Source organism: Sabethes cyaneus, chromosome 1 (assembly GCF_943734655.1).
Source record: "Sabethes cyaneus chromosome 1, idSabCyanKW18_F2, whole genome shotgun sequence".
Classification (NCBI taxonomy): Eukaryota; Metazoa; Arthropoda; class Insecta; order Diptera; family Culicidae; genus Sabethes; species Sabethes cyaneus.
The window spans coordinates 154,275,704-154,297,466 of NC_071353.1; the positions used below are offsets into that span (position 1 = coordinate 154,275,704).

At 44.2% G+C, this 21,763-nt stretch overlaps 1 protein-coding gene across 1 annotated transcript; it reads right to left on the reverse strand.

The window, feature by feature from the left end:
* Positions 1–167: 167 nt before the first annotated feature.
* LOC128732618 (brefeldin A-inhibited guanine nucleotide-exchange protein 3) lies at positions 168–20,762 on the reverse strand. The gene is made up of 7 exons (XM_053825905.1): positions 20,678–20,762; positions 20,459–20,592; positions 13,864–14,495; positions 13,481–13,801; positions 11,814–13,424; positions 11,314–11,749; positions 168–3,206 (listed from the first exon to the last, which is right to left on the reverse strand). The coding sequence occupies exons 1-7, from the start codon at positions 20,760–20,762 to the stop codon at positions 168–170; spliced, it is 6,258 nt and encodes a 2,085-aa protein (XP_053681880.1).
* Positions 20,763–21,763: the final 1,001 nt, after the last annotated feature.

A 21,763-nucleotide genomic window follows, 5' to 3' on the forward strand; every position in this document is an offset into this window, starting at 1 on the left:
TTGCGATAAATATTTTGTTAAACGAATTCAGTCTAGTCGATTATATCTTGTCTTCCATCGAAATGTTCATTTGCATATGTGTGTTTGAATGTGTGTGTGTTTGTGTTTGTGTCAAAAGTACGTACGTAGAAGAAAGCCGTGCATCCGGAAACGGCCAGCAGCCGGTTCTATTCCATCGCGAGGACGCCTGCGCCTTGCTCCTGGACGGCGCGGAACGCTTCCCGAATCCTTGGCGTGAGCAAAAGGTTCAGCATTTCCGCCTGTTCCTCCGGAAGCAGTTTCAACAGTTCCATCGAGGCCACGATCAGCTGCTTCAGTGCTGACCGCTTGCAAATCAGATCCTTCTGTATGCTGTTGGTTCGCTGCTGTTCAATCTCCGGTGAGATCGACTGTTGCTGCTGCTGCTGGTGCTGCAGCTGTTGCTGGTGTTGCAAATGTTGCTGCTGGTTGGCTGCGATGTTGAAGGGATTCATCCGATGATTGCCGACAATGGTCGAAACCGAAACGCTTTCCTCGTCGCTCTTCGATGGCGACTCCGGATCGATGTCCTCCTGCATGCTCTGGCGACAGGGAGAATCCGCGTCCGCACCGTTTTGGCCTCCGCCACCGTCACCCTCCGGGCTGCTCGATCCTGGATCCTCATCGCTCCCGGAACTGTCCAGTTTATCGTCGAATCGTTCGTACTTTTCGAGCTTGTTTTCGACGATGTGCGTTATCGGTGACCCCTCGTTCCCATTGGCCTCCAAATTGTCGATGTAGTGCTCGGAGATGAGATCCCAAAGGTCTCGCAAAGCGAGCAGATAATGGACGAAGTTTTCGTTCTTCTTCCACTGCTGGCTGGCGGCGGTCATATGACTGCACGAGTCCAGAATGTACTTGATGTCGTCCTCGTTCAAATTGTACGCCCGAATGTTGTTTATATAAACGTCGACCAGCGTCATGAAATTGATGATCCACGACGATGTCATCTGTTTGTACAGATTTGCGGCATTCTCTATGTTGGATACCTTCTGAATCAAGAACTTCAACCCGGGCCGGGTGTCGAAATCCATCGAACAGATCAGGAATTGCTTGAGCGTTCGCAGCAACACCTCCTTGCTTCGGTAGCCCAGCTGGAACAGCGCCTTGCTGGTACTTCCGCTGCTGTCGCCTCCATTGTAGATGCACGAGTTCAACTCATTCGGAACGTTTGTCAGTCCGTTCAGCAGAATATTGGCAATCAGCTGCAGCAACATCTGACTGGCCAACAAACCGACGATCAAGTTACGATACGGAATTCTAATTATGTAGCTATCCAGATTCATCCCGTTGCTCTGCAACGACGCACTGATGCCTCCTCCATTAGCCGAGCATGACTGCGTCATGTTCGTGTTACAATTCAGCGGATAAAGTAAGAACGAATACGATCGATCATCTGAGCTGGTGCCCGCACCATTCGCCCCATTCAATCCACCGCCACCGGCGGTAGCAGTCCCGCCATTGATCCTACAGCTCAACACATCCCTCTGATTATCCATCAAAAACACCTGCTGAGCTAGCGAGTGCACCCTCTGCAGTTCCTCCAGCGTGCTGTCCCTTCTAGCAGCAACCTTCACATTCGCACAATCCCCGTAGAAACTATTCGAATTCTCGTTGAACGCAAAGATCAACTGCCTCAGTGGAGCCATCGTGACCGTGCTGGCCCGATGGATCGCCGACGTAATCACCATCCACTGGTCCTCGTTAAAGATGTGCCCCGTCGAGAAGATGATGTGCTTCATACAGCTGACACCGACCCGGGCGATCGTCTCCTGCGATTGGGCCGAACACTCGATCAACACCAGCAGCAGCTGCTTCAGCGCCAGGATGGCCGCCGTCGGAATCTTCGTAGCACTGCAACTGTCCTCATCCTTCATCTTACCACCATAATAACCACCACCAAGACCGGCAGCTTGTTGTTTCGCCGTCGGCGGATCCTCCACCGTCACCTTCCTCAACTTACTGTACTTCAAATTATCCACCGGCCGTACGATCGTAGTTAGCTTACTCTTCTTCACCGACTCTTTCTGATGATTCTGATTCTGATTAAACTGATAACTTTGCTCACTTCCGATCACCACCCGATCCTCCAGACCACCGATCGTTTGTGACTTCTCAATGAACTCCACAACCAAATCGGTCGTCATACAACAGCAATGTTTGAAATTCTTCTCGATCAAACTCCAATTTTTCTGCGCTTTATTAACATACCGCAACCAGTCCTGTATCATCGGAATCAGCAGATGATTGATACAGTAAAATCCAAACTCAATCCCCGGATTGACGAGCAACGATTTAAACAGTTTAAAAATCGACTGCAAAATCGGCGATTGATGCGCAATCGGACAAACAATCAGCGAGTTGGTCAGTCCATCCAGCAGCAAAAACCAAACTTTCAAAACCCCACTGGGCTTATCCAACTCATCAATCTTCGTAATCGTTTCCTTATCGATATGCAGCGACCGATAGCTGATCATGTACTGCTCATTATTGCTCTGCAAATAGTCCTGCCCAAAGTAGGTAAAATTCTCCATCGAATTCGGAATGTTAGCATCGATGATGTGAGTGTAGGTAATCCCCTTGATCTTATAGGTCGAATGCAAATTCGGACATTGGGGCATGTTGTACATAAAGCTAAGAATCGATGAGCAACGTTCGAGGAATTTCAGAGCATCATATAAAAAATCACTCGATCGGATGTTATTGTCGTCATTGGCAGCAGAGCTGCCACTACCGCCGCCATCGGCGGCAATCGCCCCAACCCCATTCGCACCACCTCCACTACCGGATATCTCCAAGTAGGACAACAAACACAGGATACAATCCAGCCCGGCGTTAGCGAACACCAGCGTGTTGTCCGTCTCGAGAAACACGTGGAAGATGTCGATGATGTTGGACAGGTGAACGGGCCGGTTGCGGGCGGTTCGCAGCGTACCGAAAAGCGGGCGCCAACCGGAGCGAATCTCCGTGCGGTGCGCTTCGACGATCTCGTACAGACAGCCGACGATCTGATCCTGCACGTCGACGTCACACGAATCCATGCTGAGCAGGTTTTCGAACGGTTTCAGTAGCGCTTCGTTGAAGTGGAAATGGGGCAGTTCGGATTGTTCCACCAACAGGGCGGTGATGATGTCGTGAATGTACTCGATCGCACGCTTCGAGATGGTGCGGTCCTTGTGGCAGGCGGCCTGCAAGTTGGAAAAGATTGTTATTCAATATTTGAATCACGGAAAAATAACAATACTAGTTTGATGAAATAAATTTTGATAAAAACTGTTTCGTACATTTTGGTTTGCTGCAAAAGCAATAGCAATTGGTTCATTTGGATGTGAGCATTCATTGGCCGAAAACGACTAAAGACCTTACTCGAAGAAAAAAATGCAACAGACAAAAATGATCACCGAAAACTCATTTTATGTCGGATAGTTTTGAAACTCTCAGGAAATAAATAAACAAATAGGGCCTAAACTAATACGCTCCAAAAACTTCAGTCATACACATAGAGTTTATTTCTAATTCCCATCGTAGTAAGAAAAGCCACTCTAATTTTAACCATTTCTTAGGTGGATTTAATGAATACTCTAAAAGTTCTTGTGCTGATTTGACTCAAACACACTTACCTTCCGATCTGTGCACTTTGAATTCACTAAAAAGCGATCAGTAAAGCATTTTATTGAAATTACGCAACAGATTTATTTCTTAAATTCGTCGTACCGTATTAAAATCCGCCCATCAAATTTTTCATCGTCCGAACTAAAAATAACAATAATGCTTACGAAGCTAGCGCGCATGTATTTGTGTAGGACGTCATGACAAATGTTATTCTACAAAATTTCTGCTGGTCATGCAAGTTTTTCCGGCTGCAGAATAACTACAATGCGTTTTCTTCGTCGTCGTACGAAAAAACGTAGGAAATTTGGCTGCTAAGAATTCTTTGATGAAAAAAGCATTTAAATAGATCTCAGCTCACTTTGATTGATCGCGTATGATAGTCAACAAATTAAATTATTAGGGAATAACTAATTTTGCATTGTGTGTCATAAAAATCTATTTATATAAGAGGCTTATGTCTGTACCGAAAACCAGGTCTCTGACAGGACGTCATAAGAGGCTTATCGGTAACTAAAACCAGGTCCCTGACAGGACGTCATGCTTTCGTAGCAATGGGTTGTATTCGACCGCTGGACTGCTCGATTGCTCAAGTGGTTGACTAGACTGTTCGATTTGATTGCTCGACTGGACTGCTCAACTGAACTGTTCGATTCGACTTCTCGACTCAACTGCTTGATTGGACAGATCGACTTGACTGCTTGACTGAACAGCTCAATTTAACTGCTCGAGTGGACTACTCGATTCGACTACTTGTCACATATTATTATTTATTATTATTATTTATTGAATAAAATTCATCTGACAAAATATTGTCTTAATGAAAAATAAAACGAACACAGGATCTTGATAGTCTTCTCATAAAAACATGCAATGGAATGTTAAAGTCAAAAATGCTGTAAGCGAGATTGAATGCACTGGCAATGGCACGGATTGGCTCATTTTGTCCGTATTGTCGACTACGAGCTGCGAGGTGTAAAAAGTTGCGTTGACGTATAACTCTCTCTGGAGCATAGTAGTAAAACTGCCGGAGTAGTTCAGACGAATCGACTTCCGAAGTGATGATCTTAGCAGCAAAGAGAGCTTGTGCGAAGAATCTTCTCCGTTCTAGGGTATCAATTTCAAGTAGCCGACAGCGATCAGTGTAGGAAGGCAGGTTCGTAGCATCACGCCATGGTAGGCAACGAAGTGCGTAGCGAACAAACCTACCACACTACTAAACTCAAGAACTGAGCGGACTAGTGCACAATACAACGCCCGTAGGCACAGCGGGTCGCGAAAGTCTTCGGAGATTTTGAATATAAAACCAAGTTGTCTGTTGGCTTTCGTCAGAATGTCGTTGTAGTGAGGTTTGAAGGTCAACTCACAGTCAAGAGTCACTCCCAAGTCTCTAATTTGGTAGACCCGTTGAAGTCTGTGTCCAGCAATTGAATAGTGATGTCCGTTAATCGTTCGATTAATTCAACTAATCGAATAATTATAAAAATATTCGAATAATTTTTAATCGAATACTGCCAGCACGAGTAGTTGAATTAATCGAATAGTTCAAAGGAAATAATATGAATGCGAATAATCCCCGAATAATGGCCGCTAATCGTTCATAATCGTTCGATTAATCGAATTAATGAAAAAAATATTCGAATATTTCTAATCGAGTACCACTAGCACGAATAGTTGAATTAATCGATTAGTTCAGACAACGCTCGCCGATTAATCGGTAATCGAATAATTGAAAATTTCGGACATCACTACAATTGAATAAGTAAACATGATCGGTTTCTGTCTACGGTGAAAGGTTATCACATTGCATTTGTTGATACTAAGTGACAAAAAATTCCGGGAGCACCAACTCTGCATACGATCTACACTTAGTTGCAAGTAGCCGCAAATATGCACATATGCTTGACTTACTACTCGAGTTGACTGCTCTACTTAACTGCACGATTGAACTGCTCGACTGGACTGTTCGATTCGACTGCTCGCCTGGATTGCTTGACTGGACAGCATGATTTATCTGCTCGACTAGACTACTCGATTCAACTGTTAGATTCGACGCTCGACTCAACTGCTCGATTCAAGTGCGTGATTCTACTGCTCGACTGGACTACTCGACTCAACTGCTCGAATGAACTACCTGACTCAACTACTCGATTGGACTATTCGAATCGGCTGCTCGCCTCAACTGCTCAACCTGATTGCTCGATTCAACTGCTCGACTAGACTACACGATTTGATTGCTCGACTCAACTGACAGCTTGATTCGACAGCTCGACTAGACTGCTCGACTTAGCCACTCAACCCGACTGCTTGACTTAACTGTTTGATTCGACAGCTCGACTTAACTGCTCGATTCAACTGCTCGATTCAAATGCTCGATACAACTGCTCGACTGGACTACTCGACTCAACTGCTCGACTGGACTACTCGACTCGACTACTCGACTCAACTGCTCGAATAAACCGTTCGACTGAACTACTCAACTCAACTGTTCGAATGAGCTGCTCGACTTAACCGCTTGACCCGACTGCTTGATTAAACCATTCGATTCGACTGCTCGACTCAAGTGCTCGACTAGACTACTCGTTTCAACTACCCGACTGGACTACTCGACTTAATTGCTCGATTAAATTGCTTGACTGAACTGCTCGATTTAACTGCTCGACTTGACTGCTCTACTCGACTACTCGATTTAACTGCTCGTTCGGACTGCTTGACTGAATAGCTTGATTTAACTGCTCGACTAGACTGCACGATTTGACTGCTCGGTCCAACTGCTTGACTCAATGGATTGTAGGTAGCTTTTGCTCATGCTTACCGATAGATGGACACTAAAGGCGTTGTATATTTAGAGTAAACTTTAAGGCTGATACAGATTACACGTCATAATTTCTTGCCGTTCCGTTGTTGTGGACGGTTGATAACGGTTGATAACGGTTAATCTGAATCGGTCTTTTTAGGTGGACCAATCAGATTGCAAGGCAGTTTGACAGACGTTCGTCGAGTGGTTTGACAGAACATGTCTATGCTGGAGCCATCTGTTAAATTTTTTAGCTTTTTCAATGATCCATTGCTTGACTCGCCTGCTCAACTCGATTGCTTGTCGCGATATCATATGGTCGGTGTTAAATTAGACGGAACCAAGTCGCAAAATTTTAAAAAGTGAGTTAATGATAGCAAACGATCAAGAATTTTCTAAGCAGCATTTTACTCTAATCAGATTACATAAATGTTGCAAACAGCTAGAAGTTTTTATTCAGTTAAATAAAATCCAATACGACCATAAAAACTATTTGTTTCAATTTCCGGCTATGACTCTTTTAGGTACAACTTCTTAGAGCTATATTATGCAATATAAGAACTCAAAGAATTAATACAAAGATTAAACATCTTCGCAAACACTGGCCAATGGAATGTATCCGCAGTCTTCGGAATTCTGAACAGACATTTATATTTTCCGGATCGTAAGATTCGGGCTCAACTAGTCGCTAATATTTTTAATAAGGCCATTGCAAGTCATTTTCAAAGTTTTTGTCACCCCCCCCCCCTTGGAAATTGTCTTGAAAAATCGGGGGGCAGAAAAATAATTTGTAGGATATGAGTCATTCTTTTTTTTATAAAATCAATTGTCTGTGGTTCTACAGTCTGAAAAACTCGAAAAATGAGTGTACAAGTTGAGTTAACGCTTCTAGCACGAAACAAAAATGGAAATTCAAAGAATGGAATTTCCGAAAATCGTCAAAAAAAATTCCTTTGTTTTTGTCTTTTTTTCGTAGATTTTTGCATAGAAAACAATAACGTATATATTATAAGCAAGAATAGATTCGGTTATTACGTTTAAACTTTAAATAAAAATGCTTAAACCCAAGTTTTTTTTGCTTGATTAAAAAATTCACTTTGCTTTTTTTCGCCCCCCCTTCAGTGGCCGAACACCGGAAGGACAAAAACTTTATAAAATATTTCAAAATTTCAAAAAGCTTTTGTCCCTCCGGTGTTGGGCCACTGAAGGGGGGGGCGAAAAAAACAAAGAGTTTTTTAATCGAGCAAAAAATGGATTTTATACATTTTTATTTTAAGTTTAAACGTGAAAACCAAATCTATTCTTGCTTTTAATATATACGTTGTTAATTACCATGCAAAAGTCTACGAAATACAGACAAAAACGGGTGGGGTTGACAAAAACTTTTAAAATGATTTGCAATGGCCTAATTTGAGTGTGATAGGCCGGGAATAGGCAATTACGACGAAGCAGCAACATACCCTAGGTCTATTTGAAAAATTACCCGAGATTTGGTGAAATTCCACAAATACAACCTGTGCAATACAATGTTTAGTGTTTTGAATTGCAAAATTTGCTAAATAGTCATTTCCTCGTTGCAGCACGCAACACTCAATCTTGCTCGTACCATCTCGCACGTTGGTCCCCTAAGTATCTGATGCCGCTGAATTTCCTGAAGAAAACAGCAGGTTTTCGCCACATTATTATCCGGCATCCTCATTAGCCTACCGGCTTTCACCAGATACCAGAAGCCGTCCACCTCCGTTGGACCGGATGGAATATCTACTATTCTTCTCAAGAAATGCACCGTAGGTCTGTTAGCTCATCTTCGTGATCTTTCCAATTTGTCTCCGTCTATCGGCATTATTCCGATGTTATGGAAAACGACGTTCTTTCCGGCTCATAAGAAAGGTCATAAAAAGGGCATCAATAATAATTATCGAGGTATCACTGCTTTGTGTGGAGCATCAAAGCTACTCGAAAAAGTAGTTTTGGAACCAGTGTTTTACTATTGTAAGTAATTTATTGTCGGTTCTCAGCATGGATTCATGCCACGTCGATAAACCCCGCCGAATCTCCTTTCATTTACTACTTATGGTACGGATACAATGTCGAGGAGTTTAGAAACGGATGCAATCTAAACCGACCTCTCTGCAGGATCAAAATTCTGCAAGGTTATCGCTAGGTCCGGTATTCCACAAGGTAGCCATCTGGGTCCGCTCATCTTCGTACTATACTTCATTGATGTAAACTTTTCGCTACGAGGACCCAGGCTTTCCTTTGCTGATGATCTTACTGTTAAATACCTTTAGCTTAAATTTAAACTATAATTCTAAATTGTTACTTCTAAATCTTAAATCTACTTGTACACAAATATGTCTATATAACTTGTATGCAACTCAATCTAAATTAATAGATGTCGGTAGATACACCCTAAAATGATCGTATAGATTTCTCGCCATAACCTCTATAATAATACATACTGAGTAGACGCAATACGTTCTGTTCTCGACACAAGCCACTTAGATAGCAAGCCTATATAAAAACTCTTAGTCAGAATCAGATAAGGATCAGAATTGAATTGACACAGTCACCGAATCGTCGGTCGAAGTGTCGTACCTTAGTCACAATCGCCGTCCAAAAACTTCAGTCGCCGTCCTAGCCAACATTATTGTCGTCTCGGCGGATCGCAATCTACCGCCAGTTGTCGCGATTGTCAACAAATGATATTCAAGTCTCGCTCGTCAAGATTTACCATCTATCACGAGGTCAAAAAAGTAAAAGACGGCATGTTCCTGCAATAGCAACTGGAGAGCTTTTCAAGATGGGGTAACGAAAATAGACTGGTGCTCAGCATTAACGAGTATTCAGTTGTGTCGTACTCCAGGAAAAAACGGCCAATCCTTTTCGGCTATCATCTCGGCAGTGAACAGATTAAAAGAGAGTCCTGTATCAAGCATGTGGGAGTCCTCCTTGACTCACAGCTCACCTCAAGCAGTACATAAACGCAGTCGCATTAAGCAGTTTTGGCCTAATTTCGAGAACCGCGAAAAGCTTTACTGATATACATTGCTTGAATAATATGTACTGTGCGCTTGCTTCGGTTGGAGAAAATACAACACAAATTCATTCGATTCACCCTCACTCCAGCTACCAAAATACGAAGTGCGCCTGATGCTAATCATGCGGGTTGCACATTCTAGCAACCAGGAGAAATCTGTGCCGAGCAATCCTTGCAGCTGATATCCTGAGGGCGAGGGCCGATTGTCCATGGTTTCTCAACCATATTAATCTACGAGCTCAACCATGACCTCTTCGTAACAGAATGTTTCTTCAAATACCGTTTCGAAGAACAAATTATGCAGGAAACGGAGCTATCATCGGGTTACAACGAGTTTTTAGTCAAGTGTCAGTTGCGTTCGTTTTTCATCTTACTCATGGGACTATTCGTGGGAACTTTTTAAACATTTTTCGTGCCAGTTAGATTAAAGTTATCATTAGGACGTGTCTGTTGGTATAAAATAAAATAAATAAGATGTGCGATGGGAAACTCTTCAAGCAGTAGCTGTAGCTTGTAGTTTATACGCCTCTACTACTCTCCGGATTCATTTTATACTGGGCCAAATATCGTCTGCAGCACCTTCAGCTCGAACACAGCAAGGACATATATGTTCTCCGTAAGCAGTGTCACAGCTTTAAAACCTTAAGAGATCCATCATCTAAGATTTTTTTACATACCTTCGTACGGTGACGTATGCTTGCGTAGCGTTTTGTGAAAGGTCTTCGCATAAAGTAGACTCGATTTTCTGCTTAAATGCATTGCGAGTTATCCTTATTAGTAATGTGCTCCGCGGTCATTAGCGATCCCAAATATCGCGAACCCATCTTCCAGTTCTAGTTTATCGCCCCGCTTGCTCTCCTCAAGAGCGATGTCGAAAAGTATGCAGGATAAGCTGTCACCTTGTCTCTATTTTCGCCGTGTCTCGAAGGGACTCGAATGTCCCCGAAATGCGCACGATACACACTAATAAATCTAATGTAACTCTAATCAGTCGTATGCTATTGGAACGCTGTATTCTGATGGTCATTCCCAATTCAGCTTCGCTGCGTACAAGACCTTTAGCTCCATCAAAACGTATCCACATCTTTACTAAAGTCGCTTCGTTGGGCAAACCACAAACTATCGTAATTCCAAAATTCAGTGGAGTCTTTTGCAGACAGATTCGTCCCCTATTCAGCACCGGTTAGAATTTTCGCTGTTCTGATGGAAAGCTTTTACAGCCAATTTGGTAGCTTTAATCCAAGAAAATACCAAAGATGAACCTTAAAGTGTTACTTTTAAGAAGACCATTCGCGATATACGAGATTAACTACTGTTGTTTAGTATAAATCAAGTCTGCAGCATGCAGTCAGATTACGACGAGGAACCACAATGCCGTGTTTCTAACTACACTTCACCGTGTCGTCGCCCGCCGTGAAAGAATGAATGATATCCATAGAATATTACTTTTTAGGATGCAGCACAGTTTGACAGATGGTGCAATCCAAAGAATTCAATTGCAAACGAATTGTCGGATATTGAGCGGCAATCGAAATTGTCTGGCCTGTGAACCCACTACGAGTGCCACACTTTGGTTGGCTGTGGAAAGCAGCCGCCAAATCAACCAAGAGCCACTCGTTGTAGAACGGTATGAATTTCTGCTTTTCAGGGATCAGATGTTGGATGGACCTACTGAACGCTTGGCAGGAGGCCAATAGCTGTCAGGAAAGGTTACTACATTTGCGGAAGTGGAAAAGTGGCCCCACCGTAGGGGAACAACTCCTCGAATCGTGAACTGTTTCCTTCCCCCTAAACAGAATAAAAACGAAACCGAACTTCAAAAACAGTAAATTCAACACAGATTACTTACATCCATCAGATGCGGTCCGGTGATGGCCCAAACCTTCAAAATGTGCAACAGCGGTCTCGGTCCGCGGAACACCTTCAGTGTAACATCGCCAACCCGGTGCAGCAGCAACGACAGCGGCAGCGAGTCGTTCTTCACCTTCCAGGGTCGTCCCAACCACCAGGATTTCTTGCCCTTCTTGGAGGACGAGCTACGGTACAGCTGTTCGCGGGAAGCCCGGCAAAGGCTCTTCAGGAAGTGCAGCAGCGCCGGCAGGCTAAGCCGTTCGGCAGCATCCGAAAATAGGTTGTCCGCCTGGTGGGACAGCGCGCACAGCATCTTAGCCGTGTCCGGTTGCGAGAGATTGACCGGCTCATGGCCGGAGTATGCCTTCAGGATGGTTGCCACGTTGGCGTTGGCGTTCGGCAGCGGAGCTTGCAGGAAACTGTACACGTCCACACTAAAAACCAGAGAAAATTAGAGGGTTTCAATCCAACAAATGGTTAAGAGCATGTCAAACTTACCAAGTTTCGTCTTCATCGATTGGATAGGAGGACAAGTTCAGTTTGTCCACTTGACCGCCAGCTTTAGCTGGCGAATCGGCATCCTTTCCGTTGTTACCAACGTTCGAAGAGGGGCCGCCCATGGCGGCATTCTGCGAGCTGAACAAATCGTGCTCCAGTTGAGTTACGTGTCGACAAACCGAAAACACCGGCAGCCAGCAGTCTGCCGAGTGCGAACCCAGTTCCAAACCTCCGGACAGTACCACATCCATCGACAGTGCCTGACTGGCCGGTATCTTCGGGCCGGAATTCTGGCATACATTGGTCGCAATTAGGTTTAGGATTTTACCCGCCAAGTGTTGTAAGTTGAGCGCGTTGCTCAAGGTCGCTGCGGCGTGAAGTCCCTCTAGGCTGAGAGCGTATAGGGCTTCCCCGGAGCAGCGGGTTTTCTTCTTGACCCGCAGGGTCTTCTTCGACAGTTTCATCAGTCGATTCGTGCGTGATTCGTCGACTTCTCCTAGCCCGGCGGTCAGTACGGTTACCATCGAATCCCAGCAGCAGGTCAGCAGCCTGCGGGCGAGCTTTCGGGCGGCTAATTGTTTGCCGTTTGGTTCGCTTTGAACGCGAACTACCGACTGGAGACGTTGCCAGTCGGACAGCATCTGGGTGGGACCGATGCCTCCGGCATCGTACAGCATGTCCACCAGAGCACAGTGTGAGCCGTCGGTGTTTTCGATGGCTTTTAACGAAGCTAACGGATTGGTGGCCAGAATGCATTGGTACAGTTCGCGAAGCCAGGCGGAGCTAAGGTATACCAGAACGCCGGCATTTTGAACGGATGTGACGAATTGTTGTTCCGACAACGGGATTAGGATCGGTTCGTGGCCTTCCTCGTAGTGACCGGCTTTCATTAGCTGTAGTGCCAGCAGCAGGGCCGAATAGGTGGCCAAATAGATGCCATCGGCGTTCAACGCAGTTAGATTGTAGTCGTAGTCGGAGTAGTTCATGCTGTTTTGCTGACAGATGCTGGACGCAAACTCCTGAATAGCTTCATCGACTTCTACGGAAGCTTTCAGCTTCAGTAGATTTGGGACTAGGTCCTTGGAGACTACTTTGGCGAATTCCCGAGCGTGGTGTCGGTCGCAATCAACATCGGAACGAACGTGTGGAGGTTCTTCCAAGTGTGCCCAGGGCCAGTTTCCGTCCGCTTTGGAGGAGACATCATCACTCGAAGAGTGTGCCTCATCCTCCGGTCCTTCCGTATCGCCGGAACCCAGCGAACCACCTTCCGGGTCGATTTGCTGCTCGGCATCGACCTCCGACTCGGAGGAGGTTTCGAAACCACTCTGCCGTAGCTCGGCCACGGCATCCCGGTAGGGAGCCGGCAGTCGGGCCATCGATTGGTACGTCAACGGACCGGTATAGTCGGCCTCTCGCAGGTGATAGTAACGGTTGTTGATTGCATCAGCGATGCGATCGCTGATAACCGTTTCGTCGAAACGTCCCGAGCACAGGATTTGCAAACTTTCCAACAGTGCCACAATGCATTCCACGCTGGAGTTCATCGAATTGTCCACGGAGGTGCCGCCGCTCTGCGACGAAGTCGCACATTCCTCCATGGCGTCGATTATTCTGTAAAAATTGGGTTGAAATAGTTTGTAAAAATTAGAAAAAAATGGCCGACTTACAGTCGGAACAGTGCCATATCATCGCTGCAGCTCTGTCCTTGGGATTTGTCCGGGTACAGAATGACGGATAGATCGATCAACCGTTCCGGACTCTTCAGGATTTCCCGGACGCAGCGCAGCGGCTCGGCACGGTTTGCCGGCGCGGGTAGCAGAAGCATCCGGTGAAAGAGGGCCTCCAACATCGGACGCAACGTTCCTTGTGCTCCAGCAATCCGCAACAGCTGAATACTGGTCAGATAGATGCAACGGGCCTGCGGCCCGTCCAATCCCGGACGGGTGAAAAAGCCACGATGTTCGCTTTCGATTAGATGGATGGCGTCTCTGTGAAAAAATACCCGGATTTTTATTTTAAAATCAGTTTTTAACTGACAAAAAAAACTCACTTGTAGGTAAACTTCTTGTCCATGTTAACTCGGCCGGGAGATCCGAGAGTAGCCGCCAGTGTAGGGCAAAACTTTTGCCACAGAAAAGCCGTAAAGTGTGGATTGGCATGAACATCCGGAGGCAGCGAAGTCACCAGTGTCAAAATACACTCCATTAGGTAGAGCGACCCTACCGAGTCGGTCCGTTTCGGACTGCCCGTGCTCGGTTCGATCAGTCTACTGCAAAGCCACTGCATAACCGGAATGACCTCGTTATACACGGCGGCCGCCATGCCGAGATTGATAATTCCTGCCGGACCCGTTCGCAGAATGTCTTCCGCTTCGTCCTTCAGGAAGGTGCAGAACGCCCGCAGACACTGACTGCCGGCAGCCAGCGAAGCTGCCTTAACGGCGCGTGAACCATTCTCCCAGCATTCACCGCACTTCGAGAGCAGTTCAATGAGCAACCGTCCGTTTAGGGTGCACGTCGGCGAGCAGGCCATCGAGAGGAAAAGACGCAGAACATTTACGACGGTGTCCTCATTTCCGACGGTTGACATTCCGGAGGTGGCCCTAAGAAGCTGCGCCGGTAGCCACAGTGAATCGTCCTCCGGCTCGAGACCGAAGAAGAATCGCTCATCACGGATGATGCGCTGAAACATAGAGAAACAGTGTTAGCTACGGTAAATAAATTTGGTTGTGTAACAAGACACGAACCGCTTGTTTGAATTTTAAATTTTTCATTTCTTGAATATTGTTTTTATAATTTAATGATGGTTTCTATTCAGCAACAATGGACGATGTATTCGAAGAGTATGGAAAATCATTCTAATATCGACAGATCTAAACGCTGAGAGAAAAAAAACTTGATTTGTAATCCCTGCTCCACAACTGAATGTTCCGTCATCATTTGTAACTTAATTTGTAACTTTCTTGTCGCTATTTTGACGTCTTTTTATCATCCCTCCATTGCCTCCATCTATTTACACTTTCCGTTGTTTTATATTGTCTTTTTTGTCATTGTTTATCGTTTCTTTGGCGTTTTTTCGGCGTCTTTTTATTGAATGTTTGTCGTCTTACGTTCTTTCATCATCTTTTCACATACTCTTCACTGTCTTTTCGCCGCCTTTTCGTCGTCTTTTTGTCGTCTCTAAGCTGTCTATTTGTTGTTCTTTGCAGTCGTTACGGTCATTTCAATACCTTTCCGCCGTCTTTTTATCATTGCCATTGTCAAGAGCCTTTTCTTCGTTTTTGCCATGCTTTTGTCAGCTCTCTGTTGTAGTCTTGTTGTCTTTTCATGGTCTTATTAGTCTTTTTTCATAGTATTTTTGTCATCTATTTCTGGTATTGTTTGGCGCTTTTTTTGCGGCTTTTTGTTGTTTTTGTCTTCTTGTTTGGCGTCTTTCCGTCGTCAGATGTTTTTGTTGTCTTTTCGTCACTTTTTAACCGTCGTTCTTCGTCGTACTATTTGTTTTTAAGACAACAAAAACTTTGCCTTTTTACTGTGTTTTCGTCTTTCTCTCTCATCGTTTGACATCTTTTCGTTTTTTTTCTTAGCATGTTTAGCTTTTTTTGATGCCTCTTAAACATCTTTTTGTCGTGTTCTTGTTCTTTTTGTCGCTGTTATGGAGTCTTTCGTCAACTATCTATCACATTTTCGTCATCTTTTCGGTATTTAACTGTTGCTTTTCTGCGTATTTTAGTTATCTCTTCATTACCTTCTGAAAGCAGTACAGTTTCTAATTTTAGCGTAACAAGAAGAAGCTTATTAATAAAACAAAACATGGATTTCGGTTACTTGGCCATAAAGAACAAACTTATTCTTTTGACAGTAGAAAAGATTTTAAAGTTCTGACGTACTTCAAAAATCGTATGGGAGCCGTAAAATGTTCGAAGAAAAGAAACGAAAATATTTCACCTATTTACCGTACTGCAACAGACAAAATATCACTATTACTATTTGTGAATTCACTACGGCCAGAGAGCGAAGACCTGAAACTGAAAAAGCTAATAATGCATACAATGGTGAAGAGATAGTCCTATCTGTCGTCAAAGTGACAAATGCAAGTTCATATTGACAGGATGAGCAGCATTAACGTGGTTAACCCTCTTTACTATTCTGTTCGGTTCTGTTTTTCAGAAGAACTCTATAAGAAACTTTCATAGGTACCTATCGGCTCTAAAAAGAATAAAGCTTAAGTTTCCGTAAAGTTTATTAAAATTCATCGATTCGAGTGTAGATTTGTAGGTCCGTAAGAAAATCCCTACGTTGTTCGTCGAACCACGGATAAATCCGCATCTCTACCAAGGACTTTTTCTGCTTGTTCGATGCTTCTAGGAAAAGGTTTACACATCATAAGTCTAGTACATGTGAAAAACACGAAGAAACTGTTGTATTTAGTCCCAAGCAAGTTAAACCCTCTGATGTGGGCGACGGCCGTTAAACTACCACGAACCTATTATCAGCAGAATTCCCATTATTGGTCATTTGATTACCGCTGTCGTGTAGACCAAGGCGGATGCATTGCTCACAGTACAAAGTGAGTCGCTGAGCCTCCCGAGTCCCGACCCGAGTCGAATCTATTCCTCGAGCTCCTGATAGTTCCGGTCAACTAGGTAGTACTGGTCTTTCGGTTGTGCTTGGGGGAACGGGATCTTCCGACAAGCACTCTCAGGCAAGTACGATGCCATTTTGAACTCAACCAGTTCCTCCTCGAGGATCATTACCGGTTGAAGGTTATACAGAACGCATTAAAGTTGACATTACGGAGGCTGCCATCGAAACTTTCGGAACTTTCTACAAATGCCAGTGACACGCGGATAGTATCTGTGCGTACTATCAGAATGTGCGAGACTTAAGGACCGAACTAGATATATTGTTCCTTGCAACTAATGACAGGCAACTGTGATGTAATCATGCTAACTGTATTCGGTTTAGACAGCGGCATCGATTCTCTTCACCTGTTTGGATCCGCCTTCAACGTATATTGATGTGATTTTTTACTTGCTACAGTGTACTACAATGTTGCAAACCGAGCAAGAACCAAACGATGCCGACCTGTACGCGAATGAGTATGAAAAGTATATGAACATTTATTCCACTGACGCTCATAGGAATTAAGAAAATGGGCTCAAATTTAATCTTGAAATTTTACCTGATGCCAGACTTGAAATTGGATTTAAAATTGGACGTTAATTGCACTTGAAAGTGGATATGTTTTTACGCAACTAATTTACTTATTGGGTTAACAAATTAAATTCTTCAGACTTCTGTGTTAATTTGTTTGTTTTGAAATAGATCATTTAGCGAAGGTGGGGCACATGCCCCCTGGTGTTCCAGTCTGACCACGCCAGTGATCGTCGTCTTACCTTGGATGTACTTGTTCAACACCTTTCCCTCTAGACTGGGCTGCATCGTTGAACGAGATTGACGTCGATGATATAACATTGTTTGCGGTTTTATGACTCTGCACTCTGCACTTGGCTGAATGAAAATTTACCCAGACTGAGACCTCCTTGAAATGCTGTCTGGAGTAGCAGTAAGCCGTAGCACGTACTGTGGGACCAATTTGATTTGCGAACTACTCCTAAAATGTTTTGGACATTTGTAGGCTTCAAGAAGTATGTAAAGCTCTTCCAGTAGGGTGGTCTTCTACACCCGCTATTATTTTATGTTGTTGTGACACTGCTCTTGTCGTGCCTCTCAATTTGGTGTTAAATAAATCGTTTGAGCAACGGTTGTCATGTTGTTTGTATTCAAAAATGGAGAAAAACGAGACATAAGAAACCACATGGTGAATTATCCTCAACAGTGCAATTTTTAACAACACCTAAAGCTTTATTTCGGTAGACAAGCGTGGTTTTATGCCGGACTGTTCTGTGTGAACTTATTTGATTGGATTCAGTAATACTTCTGGGTCCCACAAGGCAGTAATCTGGGATCTTTGTTGTTTCAAGCTGTTGTCTCTATTCAACGCGATCTTGAGCCACTCGGTAAGTTGTTTTCGACCCGGTTGAGCTATCTTGTTCGGTTGGTCCCGCTATTGCTGGTTTCAGTGAAGTTGTTGACGAAAACCCAATCAGTAGTTATATGAAATGAGTAATGATGCAAGTTAGCCAGAAGGGAACCACTTTTGCCGTATTGTCGTTCCTCGTTCTTACGACGTGGACAGGCTACCTTAACCAACCAATGTTCGGATGTACGATAGGTTTCTCTTCAAGCAGTGCTTGTGGATCGTGATTTAAACGCTTCGTGTGCTTTGAAACTCATCATCATAGATTGTCCTTGTATGCCCTCCATGAGCTACAAAGTGGTCATGTCATCGGTAAACTCAGCTGTCTCATCGATTGAAGACAGCCTTCGTGAAGCCATTAGTGAGCTTAAAAAAGCCTTTTCCATCAATAGTGAAGAAATGCTGCAGCTTTCCAAGGTCACCGATACAGCATTGACGCTGCTATCTTCTCAAATCACTTTAAGAGAACCACCACTGAAGACGAACTTGCCGCCCCTCATCGGCACCAAGTCCACCGCTTCACTGACTGTACCGACTATCTCTCCTCGAAAGGAGCTCCTTACGACTGTACCTGTTTCGATTCCATTCTAGCGTGAAGTCCGAGGCCGTTACAGGGTTTGTAGGGATTGTTTACAGTGTGAGGATCCTCACACTCAAGATGTTTCCTCTTCTGAAGAAAGATGCCAACCTAAATGTAATGGACTTCATCTCCTTTTAAATTGGTTTGGATAAAAAATATCGCAGCATCACGCTTGATCCAGGTATCTGGCAAAGCGGTATCGCGCCGTAGTCGCAACAACTCCACTGCGGTTAGTTAAAGGCGTACCTCATTCCTCATCATCCTCCGTTAATCATATCTGTAGAAGACAATCACGCTAGCGATTTTGACACCATTACCGCTGCTGTTTCGTACGATTTTTTCAGAGTAGATCATCGTAGCACAGCCGCACAAGGCGTCTTAAATCTTCTAGATACCGTGCGCTTTCATTCTAGAATCGCTACGTTAGAGTGAATCATAAGTTCAAGTGGGTCACTCGTGTTTGTTTTCAGCAATATCAAAGGAAACTCAGGTTGCACCGCACAGCTTTCTGGAAGTTTGTGAACGATCAACGCAATAAAAGGCCCTTCTATATGATGTATCGCGATAAAGCTGCCTGAAATTCTACAGACATCTCAAGTAACAATTCTGAAGCCACTGGGTTTTACTTGCATTTTATATGGGTTTTATTGTGGTATTAATTATTACCTCTTGTTTTTTATGGTATTGCGCAATACCAAGAGGAGAGCTATAAACCCGGATTACCTACGAATGGCCAAAACACAAATGGCCGAATCACAAAAGGCCGAAACACGAATGGCCGAACTTCATATTTGGCCGAAAATATTGACGGCCTTCAACCTGCACAAACGTTGGGTACACGCTGTCCTTACTCGCTGCCGCTCGTCGTGCCGGACTTAACTCAGGGATAATCCCTACTAATCAGTAAACCTAGGAATATGCAAGCACCTAAATAGTAGTGGTTTCTGCGGGAGCGCTGCAAACTAAATCAATTGGGATGATCTAACAGTAAAACTTTAACTTTTCTGCTCACAGATATATTTTCAAGTTAACAAAGCTGGCGGATGTATTTACCTTTTCACCAGAGCAAGCTGTATGCTTTATAATTTTGTAACGAAAAGCTTTATTAAATTATGGCGGTAGCTGTTCAGCAGCGAAAAGCATGATCGGTTTTATTGCTGCTTTCAGCAAAGCGTGATAATACTACTTTAACTATGGCCTGATTCTTATCCAGCTTTTTACGTGCCATAATTTTTGACATTTCAGCAATACATCGCATGTTTTGTTTCCGTACGTTCACCGTAAAACCAAAGGAACGTACGGAAAGGAAACGCGCAATGTATTACTGAAGTGTCAAATTTTATGGCTCGTAAAAAGCTGGATAGAGGGTATGAGAACCTTCTGAAGAGTGGGCCACTTGGTCGGAAGGCAGTTTTATAGCGGTCATCAGAAAGTTCTGGTGGACCTCATAGTTTTATCAGCGGTTTTATGGAATTGGTCATGAAAACCACTAGTGGAACGAAATAAAACTTAAAATTGTTACTTGGGATATGCAGCTTATTCACTGAAAAGGTTGCGTGATTTGTCACGAAAGTTCATGAGAGTCTCATTTGAGTTTTTAGCCATATCTATCCAGCCTCTGCTGTCTGCTTGAAGTTTGACGTAGATTACCTCTGCAAGAAATTAAAACGATACTTGGAATACGCGCCCCAGGTTTTGCGGGAAAATACGAAGCATAGGTTATCTTAAGAACCGCTGTATGGACTAAAATATGTATATGGATTCGATTCATTAAGGTTAAGGATTCTTAAGGTTGGCGCGATCAACTGATGCCTTGTTCTTCGGTATTTGGCCAAGTTCTCCTAAGGGGCGATGCTCAGAAAACTTTTTCCAGGCTCTGTTTTTTTCTCTCCACCGCTCGTTGGTATTTCCTAGCAAATTAGGATATTTTCGACGGATTGATCAGTGCAAAAATATTGTAATCGCCATGAACCCGTAAGCCGTAGTCCCAATTTAAAACTAAGCCTTAACTAAAGCAACTCACATGCAATCCATTCAGTCCGTACGTGACGAATTTTGGCCGTTTCGTCTCCAGCGCCATCTGCAGTGCGGTGAAACAGACCGATCGAAGCTCGTACGAAGGATCCCGGTGAATTCCATGTTGGCGTAAAAGTTTGTCTGGGAAGAGAAGAAGCAAACAAGTACAGGTCAAAGTTCCACAGCAGTCAAGGGATGATGAGTCATCCCCTTACTTACAACTTACCGTGTGCAATTTGTGCGGCTTGTTTTAAGTTTTGCTGCTTACTGCCAGTGGCTTCCTTTACGATAGTCATCAACAGTTCCTCCATGGTGTCTGTCTGTCTGTTCTAGAGCTTAACTGCAGTGCAATTTGCACCAATAACTTTCCCTGTATTTAGTAATCTGTCTCTCGCTCTCTAGTACGACATGACGTTCGTGACTGCCGTCGGTCGGAATTTAGAACGGAATGCCTGTCCGTTCCGTTTTTCTGTTATTTATTTATTTAGTTATGCGGTTATCTACTGCTACAAATCGGCTCACAGACTGTCTGCAGCTGTACCACCCCTCCACTACTCCAGGAGGGGTACACGGTTTGTGGTTGTCTCGGGTTACAGTGATAAATAAAGCCTAAGCTATCCTTCTATCGATTTTCCTGTGTGGCAAAGCGACAAAGAAAAAAAAATAACAAAAAAGATTTCACCATCAGTTGCCAAAAAACAAATCTCCTTTAAACTTTTATGATTTTTCAATTCGCGTTTCACCACCCAAACACCCCAACGCGAATGAGTCATCTTACAAGCATTCAAATTTCATCGAAAAAGAACCAATTTTACGATTGCAGATGTTGAAACATCTGCAGAACCCACCTACACGCTTGCCCGCACTAAGAATCCCAGATTCAAGAGCAAAAATTCACCTTGGCACACCATTCCCGAACAGAAATTACACCACACTTACTTTCCTCGACATTAGCGGATCAGTTTAGCGCACTTTTCAACCCTCGAGGGTGCCAAAAAACCTCGAAATTTTTCACTAACTTTCAACCGCGTACAGACCTTGCAGCACCACCACTGAATCCGTTCACTTTGACGCCATTTTTTCCCAGTCAGTGCTGTCCTTTCCTGCTTTGCCAAAGGAAGAACCGTGGACGTCCGTGACGTCAGGACGCGCATGCTCACCGCGGCCATCCGTCTGTCAACGGAAAAACGGATCGATATCCGCTGTCGCGCTGCTGTAGGCTTTGTTTGTCACCATCCCGTTCGTGTGTCGATTGCCGGTTCGTTCCACGTGCTCACTCGGGTTGTGTTCGCCGCGCAATGCATCCATCCAT

Excerpts from the sequence above, each read along its gene's own strand:
- LOC128732618 (XM_053825905.1), bottom strand. The coding sequence starts at position 20,762 with ATGGAGGAACTGTTGATGACTATCGTAAAGGAAGCCACTGGCAGTAAG. Across the intron at positions 14,496-20,458 it reads ACGGACTGAATGGATTGCAT|CGCATCATCCGTGATGAGCG; the intron begins GTGAGTTGCTTT and ends TCTATGTTTCAG. Across the intron at positions 13,425-13,480 it reads GATATGGCACTGTTCCGACT|AATAATCGACGCCATGGAGG; the intron begins GTAAGTCGGCCA and ends CAATTTTTACAG.